Source organism: Neltuma alba, unplaced genomic scaffold (genome assembly GCF_004799145.2).
Source record: "Neltuma alba isolate B1F8T4 unplaced genomic scaffold, ASM479914v2 tig00011191_pilon, whole genome shotgun sequence".
In the NCBI taxonomy this organism is placed as follows: domain Eukaryota; kingdom Viridiplantae; phylum Streptophyta; class Magnoliopsida; order Fabales; family Fabaceae; genus Neltuma; species Neltuma alba.
In genome coordinates this window covers 57,435-69,617 of record NW_021635915.1, presented here as the reverse complement: position 1 = coordinate 69,617, position 12,183 = coordinate 57,435, and the positions used below count along the sequence as shown (strand labels likewise).

Sequence of the window (12,183 nt, the reverse complement as noted above, 5' to 3'; positions counted from 1 at the left end):
GATTATCAAAGTTTATTTTATAAATTATTTTCTTGTGGGTGATTCTGTGATTAAGATTAGTGGAATGGGTAATTCATATGGCGGATGACTTTTATATTGCTCCACTCTTCTCACCAAATTTTCAGCACTAACACTCTCACAGATTATTAAACGCACGACCTATTAACAACTATGAAATTCATAATTCTAGATAAGAAAACAAAACTTAATTATTTTCTTATTTTACATTTTATATCAATGCGTTGATATGTGTGTGTGTGTATGTATCTTTCATTTGCAATTACTGTTAATAGTAGAAATTACTCCTTTGTTTTCAAATATAATGCACTTCGAATGCTTATCTTACACAAACTAATAAAATTAGTTAAAATTAATTAAGCTAATAAATTTGTCACAAAATTATATTTTTTTTCAAATTTATTACTTAAGAGTAGTCAGCTTTTGTTTCCTTATAAATCTTATATTTTCTCTCATATTGCGATTACTAACAGAAATTTTTTTAATATTTAATGACCCCATAAAATTACTTACATTTGAGACCACTGAAACGTTAACAGATACCTGCCTTGTAGTATATGAATATTATCTTTCCTAAAATAAATGACCCAATAATACAAGAGCTAAATAATTAGTTTATAAATATTAAAAAATTAATTAAGTTAGTTATTTGTAATACATAAATGTTATTTATTTTTAATAAATGATGTGATTTTTTCTAAAATATCCTTATTAATAATGTGTATTTGAAATAAAGATTATTTAAAGAAAATAAATATATAGAGACAAAATAGATTGAAATTTTGTATTTATGACCAATTTGAATCTTTAACTAATTTGTATATTAAAGAGTATTAGATTTCAAATTTGGACCTTACTATGTACACACGCATATGATGATTAGGTTCAAAAAAAAATTTAAATTAAAATTGTGTGGAGTGTTTTAGTTTGAAAAAAAAGGGTTGTGTGAGGAGTGAGTGTGGTGATAAAAGTCAAAAGAAAGGAGTTTCGTCTACGTTGCAGTAATCACTTTGGTGACTTTACGCGGCAATTATTGATGTGTCATCAGTGAACGATGCTTCCCTTCACAAGTTGGACAAAAACGTGTCTTTCATTTCTCAACTGCCTTTTTAAGTACCACGTGATTGATATATGGCCCATTTAAAATAGTTTATAATAGTTTTTAATGGTGTCTACAGAATACGAGGTAAATATATGAGAAAAGTTTTATCTCAACTTACGTGAAACATATTTATAAGTGATTTTAATTGTAATGGCAAACAAGGCCATAAATGTTAGTTAGGAGTTTATTTGATGTAAACTATAATATCTTAATTTATTTTGTTATCAAGTTTATAGCTTCTTCCCCAAACTATCTATATTGGGTGCATATGGTAACAAAGTTTATAACAAAACGTAATTCAAATGCAAATAATTATTAAGAGAATATCTTAGGAAAATCAACAAACATTTTTTTACAAATAATTAATTAATTTAGTGTTTTTAATTTTATAAATGGTTTTTAATTATATCTACTTATTATTTTAGATAGATAAAAGAAAGTAGTTAAATTGGCTATTTATAAAAAAATATGCATTGATTTTTTAAAAATATCCTTTCAAATAATTTGGAGAAATAAAGGGGATAAAATAATTAAAAATCTTATATTTAAGATTAAATTTAATCTCTTTACTTGCGCAGGGGATAGTAACACAAATTGGGTCTGTAAATTTGTTTTTTTGTGGAAATGTCTTACTATGTTTGTATTAGATAAAAATTTCAACAAGATAGGATGAACCGATTGAGTATAAAATTTTCAGTTTGCTCTGTAAATAATCTGAACACAACGTTTCTTTTGTAGAAACGTTGGACCCGCCATTAAACTTTGTCTTTCTTGCTGGTTGATTTTCCATGCCATGTCTTAATACGAATAATCTTCCATATTAGTAGTAGTTTTTCTTCGCAATGAAGCATTAGACCTGGTACTAGCTTGCTTCTTTCTACGTCCATCTTTCTCTTCTTCCTTCCTTCTAGTCCTCCTCCGTTCTTCACTATTAGCCTTATACTCATTCCATCCAGATTCTCACGCTTTTTTTAAAGTATCCATTTATATTAAATTAGATTCATCATTACTGTTGTAGATACAGGTATTTTTAGATTCTGTTGGCCTTTCCTCCCTTAGCTAACAGAATCAAACCTGAAAAAACTGTTTCTTCACCCACTGAGGAACTGATTCCTGTGTCACCATCCATTTTTTCATCTTCCTCACATCACACCAGAAGCTCTGTAACCACCAAGTGCTCGCTTTTCTTCTTATATATCAATTCAAATTATTGAGTTCCGAGCTTTCAAATTAGGCCGTTTTGAGTTCAATGTTCGTTTTACAGAAAAATTCCGAAAAGTTCATGAGCGGCATGGATTTCTTCCTGAACGCGAAGGCTGTGCGGCTCCGGAGCCACCACGACAAGTACCTGCTGGCGGAGGAAGACGAGGAGTCCGTGACGCAAGACCGAAACGGGTCATCCAAGAACGCCCGATGGGTTGTGGAGACAGTACCCGGATACGACTTCGTGATCCGACTCAGGAGCTGTTATGGCAAATACTCACCGCCTCCAACCAGCCCTTCTTGCTCGGCGTAACCGGTCGGAAGGTGCTTCAGACTCAGCCCGGGAGGCTCGATTCGTCCGTCGAGTGGGAACCTATAAAAGACGGGTCTCGGGTCAAGCTCAAGACCCGGTACGGGAACTTCCTTAGAGCCAATGGAGGCCTGCCACCTTGGCGAAACTCCGTGACCCACGATATTCCCCATAGAACCGTCACACAGGATTGGGTCCTCTGGGATGTGGATGTCGTAGAGATCCATGTTCAATCTTCTCCTCGTCAGAATCCCTCGGCTCCACCTCTGCCTCATTCCGATTCTCTCGACTTCGAACCCTACACCAAATCTCTCCAATTTTCCAGGCAACAGGTATGCGATTACGATCCGTTAAATTTTTCTGTTAAATCTAAGCTTTGATTTTGAGTTACCTAGACAGAATGATTGCCAATTTGTAGTTCCGTTTTGTGATGATTGGTTTTGAAATTGTTTCACAGTCGAGTGATTCGAATGTGAGTTCGCCGAGTAAAGCGGAGGGACGAATCATATACTATCATGTGGCTGAAGACAATGGTTCAGTGGAAGATGAAGGAATGCAAGGATATTCTCTGGTTTTCAAAGGGAGTGAGTGGAAGAATTAACTCGTAAAATTGAGGAAGAGACGGGGCTTGAGGGAATTATCGTCTGTTGTCGTAGTCCTTTGAATGGAAAGCTTTATCCTCTTCGCTTGGATCTTCCTCCGAACAATGTCACAATGCAGGTCGTTCTGGTTCTTCCTGCTTCAACAGGTTAGTTTCCTTCCTTGTAATTGCTGAATCCATGTCTTGACAACCATTAATGGTTGAAGTTCCCTTTGTTATGCTTATAATGCTCAATACAACTTGCTTAAAGTTAGACTTTCAATTCCAGATGTTTTGCTAATTTGTGATTGTGGTAGGTGATCTGCTACCAAGTTAGTTACCTCAAATTTATCTCATGGACATTAAGCCAAATCATCTCTATAAAATCAAGTTAAAGAATTGGATCATGCTGATAATTTAATCAGTTAATTGTTTAACGATTTAAAAGAGATTATTGACAAGGATTGAACTCTACACTATTGGTATGGGATTTCTCTTTCTTCAATATTTTTATTTAGACTTTGTTTAGGATGATTTTCAATTTGAATGTGCTATCCAACACATCGACTTGATGCATTTAATATTGAACTTCAGAGTGCTAGTAAAACGGAGTAAAACTCAATTGTTATCTTCATGCTTAATATGAAATTCAATTCAAAAACTTGAATATTTAAGTGAAGATTGAAGAGTAGATTTAGCAATATCTGTAAAATCTCAGTTAGAGTGAAATCCACTAAGCAGACCTTTGAAGCCCTAATTTCTTTCTTTCTTCTCATCATACATTCCACAAAACAATAGATCCAAACCCTTAAAATAAGACTTCACTAGAGGCGGAATGTTAAATTTAAAATGGAGACGAAACTTACTGTTGGTAAACTGGTATTCTGGTAATCCTCTCTGTTTGGTGGCATGCAAATAGCACGTATCAAGTTGATTCCGTATGTTGCCTATTTTTCATTCTGGTGGGGTTTATATCTTCAAGGTATCTCTGTTGCCTCAGCATTTTGTTCTTGTTGATATGGTGTTTCAGTGGCACGAGAATTCGAGCAACAAGGTTTGCTGTGAGACGCCCAAGTTATTGCAATTTTGAATCTATTCAAATCCAAACAGCTATGTACATACTAATCCAAGCCGATTCAGAGTCTTTGTGGAAGCATTTTGGACTATGTGTTGCAAAGCCGCTTCAATGGAGATACCTTGGTAACAGGGGTCGTAATTTCAATACATCACATATATACGTAAATATTTGGATGCTGGATTTGTTAAGGCTCATCTATAGGGTCTAGTTCTAAAATGCCTCATTGGTGCTGGGGAGTCAGTGGTTTGGAAAATTTCTGTTTTTTTTTTTAATATTTATATCTGTCTGAGTTGTATATAAAACCTTTTTAAATTAGAGAGTCGAATCCTTTTTTTTTTTTTTTTTTGTTTAATTACGAAATATGAACTTTGTCGGTAGCATTTCGATCAAGCCTTAGTTGGGGCTTGTTGGTTGTTTCCCATTGGGAATATGTCTCGGTTCTTCCGATATTCTTTTATTATGCAGTCCATATGAGCAGAGAGGCCTACGTCGTGGTGGGTTTTTTTTTTTTTTTTAAATTAGAAAGGCCCATTGTTAAATCTATTTCTCTCTAGATATAGATATCACACTTAAAACCCATTCTAATATGTTCTTCTTAACAAATACTTCCTCAATTGTATTATACTAGCTCTGGTTCTAATTATAAAAGCTAGTTAATTAATTTAAGGAAATAAGAAAAGAGTTAGTTAAGTTAGTTATTTGTAATAAATATGTATTATCTTTTCTAAAATATTTTACTAATCAAGTGTATTAATTAGGGCTACCATTGGTAGAAGGACTATTTGGAAAAAAAAAGCATAAATATGAGGACAAAATAAATTAGGATTTTATATTTAGGACAAAAATAAAAGTCAACGAGGTCTTATATTAAGGATCGGAGGCAGTAAGATCTAATTTTTTAAATTGGTTTATTCTTTTTATAAATTTTTTTTTTTTTTGGGTTTGTCTAAAAATCAAATGCATTTTTATCCCACTTTACCTTTAATCAATATACCCTCTATTATCTTTTTTCCATTTTCAACGTATTATTATTTAACTAATTTTAATAGTTTTCTTAAACCACATATATAGTTAAATAGTTAAGTGGGTTTTATAATAAGGGACGAAGGAGTAAGAATTAATGTCTATAATTGAGAAAATTTTAAGGATCTAATTGAAAGGAGAAAAAAAAAAACCATATTAGAAATTAGATAAAAATGCTAAAGGTATTAACCTAGTGGCATGGGAGATTGTGGATTTGATGCTGCTTGTAACCTAATGTGTCTTGATCTCTATAATATAATTCTATGTAACATTGAATTATATATCAATTTGTAAATTAGATAAATTAGATTGAAAAAAAATAATTACCTCCGATCTTTAATATAAGAGTTTATAACTACTATTTGATAGAACTTTTAATCTATACAATTGTTATAAAGACTATTTTGAAAAAAAAAAAGAATAAATATGAGAGATAAAGTGAATTAGGGTATTATATTTAGAACTAAATTAAGTGTTAAACTAACTTTTATGTTAAAGACTTGAGGTAATAAATATGAGAGATAAAATAAATTGATGTACTACCTCCGGTTTTAATTATAAGAGCTAGTTGACTAGTTTGAAGAGATTAAAGAGATAAGTTAAGTTAGTTATTTGTAATAAAATTAGTATTATTTTTCTAAAATATTCTAACTAATCAAGTATATTGGCTAGAACTACCATTGTTAGAAAGACTACCTTAAAAAAAGTATAAATATGAGAGACAAAGTGGATTGGAGTCTTATATTTAGGATAAAAATAAAAGTCAAACAAGGTCTTATGTTAAGTACTGAAAGTAGTATTATATTTAAAATTAAAATGTAATACTCCAACTAGTAGCAAGGCCGAGGAGTACGCATATAATAGAGACATGAAAAATTAAGGGAGTAAAAATTGACGATGGGAAATTTCATAGAACACTACTAGTGGAGAATGCCTGTTTTGTGTAATAAGAATAAAAAAGAATGCCTGTTTTTTGGATCATGATATTACACTTATATTAAGAATTGGAGGTAAATAAATATAGGGGCAAAGTAAATTAATGTATTATATTTAAAATTAAAATATAATACTCCAACCAGCAAGGAGGCCGAGAAGTACGTATATAATAGAGACATGAAAACTTGAGGGAGTAAAAATTGACGATAGGAAATTTCATAGAACGCTAGTAGTGGAGAATGCTTGTTTCTTTGATCATGATACTACACTTACTGAACTAACTTCCAAAAACAGTCTTGAATGAATCAAGTTCGGCCGCAAAGGACGACCCGTCTATACAGCATCTATATCTTGATGTGATTTTGAGGGAAATTCCAACTTGTCCAAGACAAGTAACGCGCAAGACAAAGTTTAGGAAGGAAACATATCGCATTACAAATTCTCAGAAAGACGATGAATAATTAATAGTATATATAAATTTAAATGACAAGTTATATATACTCCTCCGGTCCTTAAATAAGACCCATTTAACTAATTTGATTAGATTAAGGAAGTTAGGTAAATTAGTTAATTATAAAAAAGTGACACATTTTTCCTAAAACACCATAATCATCTTTCTTAATACCCCCTTTCCCTTTTCTACTTAATTATGGTTGAGGAAGTATTCATAGGGGTAATTTAGAGAAGATTGATAAATATGAGAAATGGGTCTTATATTTAGGACCAAAATTAACTTAAGAATTGGGTCCTATATTAAGGACAGGAGGAGTATTATTTATTTTTTTAAAATTTCATACTCCACGATACAAGCCGCGCCTACGGTTTTCTTGCTCATTTATGATCTGCGAAATTCGATGTTGTGTGGCTCTGAAATCCTCGCTGGCCTTTGGATGACATCCACGAATGAAGATTTGTTCTTTCAATCCCAGAAGGCGTTGATTTGTCGTATTGAGTTCCTCCCAGTCGTTTTGGTCATCTGTACGCGGAGCCTTCTGAAGTTTTAGATCAGCGAGCTCTTCTAGCGTTTTGCTCAGATCCTGCATGTCGTTTGGTGTCCCTGTACTTAAAGACCTCTCTAGTTTCGCTTGCGCCGTTTGCTTCAGCATTTCGATCTTCTCTTCCAACCCACCTATATGCATCGCTTTCAGCTTCTGTGACACATCTTCAGCTATTTTCTCTACCAATTCTGCTTCTGACCTAATTTAATTTCCATCAATTTAAACCTCATCAATCACTTATAAATTATAATTCATATAACAAAAGTACTTAATTCTCATATCAAAGTAGTTTAATTAATTAATGTGTTGAATTTATTTTCATTTTTCCATTTTGCATTAATTTAAAGCTTAGTATTTTGTACCACTGAGCGTTTGGATCAATAGTAAGAGTTGTTCCAGGTTAACCAATCCTTTAAAAAAAAAAAAGTTTAGTATTCTGTTAACCTGTACTGCTTTTATATTGGAACATGAGCAGGTCTTTTCTTGCATTTAATAGAGGCTTATTTAATAACAAATTATTAATTACTCTCAAATTTATAATTTGTCTTATAAATATGAACAACTAATTCTTCAAAATGCTGTCCTATAATAGGAATATATAAGAAGAATAATAATTAAAATTTGTGGTGAATAACCAATAATGAGAGATGTAAAAAGCATTCAATTTTAAAATTCAAATGGTGATGAGAAAAAGTTATGTACGGCTCAATTTGGTTTGACAATATTTAAATTTTGACTTTATTTTGTTTAATATCAAACAATTATATAAAAACATTGTTGAATAGAAGAAAATTATTGTGCAATCCCACATAAGCGACGTAGTAATTAAAAAGTCCACCAAGTAAGCATACATCTATTGTCATTTCCTGTATCAATATTTTGTCGTTCCATGCTGTGATACTTTTTAGTGATTGAATTGCTAATGTTGAACTACGACTTAAGTATAAATACCTGTTAGATGAACATTCCCAGCCAGAGATCTTGGCTATAGCAGCCAAAGCAAACCTCCAATGTTGGACCTTGCTCAGCGACGATTCCTTAAGCTCCTTCTCGTGGTGGACAAAAGCATCAGCAAAACACCCAGTCTGGTTTTGCACATGAGACGGATCTACATGGTAGAAAACAGGCACTATAATTTGGCCATGTTTTAACCTGCACTCCAAGATCTTCCCAAGTTGGTCCAAACACTCTTGGGAAGAAGCGTAGTTCTGAGAGAAAATGACCACAGAAAGCTTGGCTTCCTCAATGGCTTTCTGGGCACAGATTTTAATGTTCTTCCTGGTTAAAGCAGCTTGAAGATGGCCAGCAAAACTGTTGCCTATGTCGTCGCCTCTGAAGCTGAGGAACACATGAGAAGGAGAAGAAGGAGGAGCGGCAGGATCAGGAGGAGAGGCAGAGGAAGAGGAAAAAGAAGGCTTAGAGAATGACCAGTACTCCATTTAGTTGGGTTAATGAGCTACGAAATTCAAAACATGTAGATATAAAAAGATGTGAAGAGAGAGAAAGAGAGAGGAAATTTCGTGGATAGTAATAGGGTGTGGATTCTTGTGCTTTGATGGAGAAGAATGATGATTTGGTTGACCTGAGAAGTAGGGAGACGATGTTCCGCATCATACGATTGGACATATCTCTGCATCCGTACTACGTGTATTCTTTCATTTATCTTTGGTGGGAGCTAGATAGCTAATTTTCTTAGATTAAGTCAAATAACTAAATTAATTATTTAAAAAAAAATTTGCATTGATTTTTTAGGATACTTTTTAATTATTTATAATGGAAACGATCTCATATGGAAATCCTTCTTTGCAATTGATAGGAATAACTTGAAAAAAAAAAAATTTAAAGGACAAAATGAATTGTGATGCTATATTTAAAACTAAAATAACCCTCTGAAAATTAGTTTATATATTTAGCATTGATAATATTGCTATAAAATAGATAGGCTTATGGGCCATGTAAACACCCAAATTAGCCAACCCAACTCACATCTACCGATAGAGATTGAGTTTAATGAAATAGGTTAATTCCTCACAATATGACAGATTAATGTTTAAATTTTTGTTGGAGAGTTATTCACACTTAGGATCTGATAATGACTCAACCAAGATTACTTCTGTTAAGAAGAAAACTGTGTGTATGGAAACCAAAAAATAAAAAATCCAAGCTCACATGTTAATGCCGGCCCCCCTTCTCTTTCTGGTGTAAATAGCACCGATGATATGCTGTTTAACCTTTGACTTGATTAGTCGTGAAGTATTTATTATAATAATAATAATAATAAAATCTATAATTAAAATATTATCAACAAAAAGAGGATTTTTTGGCGGAGAGGTTTTTTCATTTTTATAGTTTAGGAAAATTATCATATTTTTTGGTGTAAAAATAAATTTAGTATCATAAATAATATATTATTTGAATAAAAGTAGATAACATATAACTTTGTATTTAATTATATTTATTGATCAATATATATATATATATATATATGGAAACCAAAAATAAGTAAAAAGATCCGATCAGAAATATAAAATCATTGTTTTAATTCTAGGAGCTCACCAAAAAGCTGTCATGAATATTATAGGTTCCACAGCGTACAAGAAACTCCCATACTGGTCATGGCAATGGCAGCATGAGTATATTGACTTTCTGATTCATGTTGACTTTTTGATTTAGACGCGGCGTGAGAGTCGGATTTTAAGTTTCCCAATTCCCATTTTTTTATTATAAAAATTGACAAAAAAAAAAAAGTTCATATCTCTGTGTATGTTGATTAATTATTGTTCCACCCGCCCCATACTTCTCGAAATATGTACAAAAAACTGACTGAAAATAATTGATGCATAAGAAAGGATCAGAAGGCAGCGTCATATTCAAACATACTCGTCTAATCCTATTCATAAGACAGGAAGAGAAAATATTTTTTATTCTTATTTATAGGACATTAAAATAACTTTTTTGTATGAATGTATAATTTTACCTTTCATTTATTATTGTGTTGACTTTGTTTACATGAGGTATAATGTATATTAAATTAGGATAACATTGGGAAGTGGTTCAATTTTAAATGAGTTAATGAAGTTTAAAGTTTTTCTTAATTTGTGTGAAACATGTTGAAAGTGACTTATAAATAGGACTATTAATATTTTCTGTTACACTTTGATTTATATTTTTCCCTTCACTTTTGGTCACAATTAATGTGCAATAATGAAAGACCCATATTCCAATATGTTCATACATTCAACTGGCATTCACAGTTTTAAATTTTGTCGGCAATAATTTTTGTTCAGATTTCAATTTGAGTTGCGTGAAATCTTAGCGTGAAAAATGCCCCGTTAAGTTAGTATGAATCGATATATTAAAGATCACAAATTTTGACTGGTATTATATGTGTTTTTTTTTTAAAATCATGGTCGGTGTATATATAATAGTGAAAAAAATTATTAAAGGAAATTATAATAATATTATGTTATTAATCAATATCATCCAATTTGCCGAAACACTGATTTTATAATTCAATGGTCGGGTCATGGATTCATGGTTGAATCAGTTATCAGCCATAAAGAAATTAATATATTTCAAATACATACACTTCAAATAAAAAAGCAAACCATAATAATAAAAAGAGCACATTTAAATAAAAGTGACATATATGGTAAAAAAGGGGAACATATCCATTAACACTTAATAGTCTTCAATCAAAATGCATATTTTACTTCATAATTATAATTTCTAGTTAGAGTATATATACATACATATTTGTTATTTTCTTCCTTGTAGTAATTGAGTTAATGTTAATTGAATTGTACACTTGTGGAATCGAGGTTTAACTGCTGGCTAGCTGGCTGCATCTCTTGTGCAGTAAATATTAAAAAGAAAACATAAACTTTATACATCAATTAACAAGCATAGAAAATGGACTTTTTTTCTTATTCCAACTGTTTAACCGGTGCAGAAAAGTCATATTTTTTCTGCTATGCATAGGTATCTTTTTATAAAAAGTAATTTTATTTGAGACACTATCGAACACTGAATATGAGTACATCTCCCAGCATGAATTTAAATCTTAGTTTGTTATGTTATGAGAGACTAGTTCTTTTCATTAGACTTAACCCTCATTGCTAAGTCATAATTTAATGTCAGTTGCACATGATAATCTATGTACGTAGAAAGAAATAAATTTTTTCCTTTACTTTTTTCACACTGATTAAGTACAAATAATCTAAATTTTTTCGCTAAAGTGGGTTTGGAAAGACTTTCTATGCCCATTGTATTAATTACAAAACCGATATAAAAATTCTTTTTTTTTTGTGAGAGAAATTTTAGGAAGGAATCGGGTTCACCCACAATCTAAAGGCATTGGGGCGCCTAACTTTTATGTCCCGCTTGGTAGGAGGCATTGAAAATAAGGATAGGGATTGAAATTGTAATCAGAAAAAATCATTAAAATAATATTTAATATTAATATATGGGTTTGGCTAATCTTATATAACAAGCAATCTTTTATGTAAGCACTCTTTTAATAGATTTTTTAATCCCAAATCTAATTATATCCTGAATTTTCAATGCTTCTTAACAAACATAACCTTAATTCACAGGCTGGTTCTACCCTCGCCTCCTTGGATTCCCGCTTCACTTAGCTTTGGGATGCTTCTTCCAATGTTACAACATGCTCCAGAGTCAAATCCGCTCCCTCAATGAGAGTCAAATCCGCTCCTTAGTGAGCGTGTTGAACCCCTTCACCCAAGCCACGGATTGGGGGGGGGTCCATTTTTCAAACCTCGCAAAAATGCCCTTTTGCCCTCGTGTAGTCAACTATGTACACAAACTTACACAAAGTGAAGAGATATGCATCTTATTAAACCAAAGATATTAAATTTCTGCTTCTAATAAAGAAACAGGATCATGAAACTGATCATTACACATTCAAATTTATTA

General features: G+C 32.0%; 2 protein-coding genes across 2 annotated transcripts; one reads left to right on the top strand and one right to left on the bottom strand.

Moving 5' to 3' along the window:
- Positions 1-2,047: 2,047 nt before the first annotated feature.
- Positions 2,048-4,439, top strand: LOC114762091 (uncharacterized). The gene is given in 5 exon segments (XM_028951554.1): positions 2,048-2,598; positions 2,601-2,965; positions 3,091-3,217; positions 3,220-3,381; positions 4,244-4,439. Coding segments are annotated over 5 exon segments (918 nt in total). The 5' UTR covers positions 2,048-2,369; the 3' UTR covers positions 4,279-4,439.
- Positions 4,440-7,041: 2,602 nt separating this feature from the next.
- Positions 7,042-7,389, bottom strand: LOC114762090 (uncharacterized). Its single transcript, XM_028951553.1, has one exon. It carries the CDS (start codon positions 7,387-7,389, stop codon positions 7,042-7,044), a length of 348 nt encoding a protein of 115 aa, XP_028807386.1.
- Between the last annotated feature and the right edge of the window lie 4,794 nt (positions 7,390-12,183).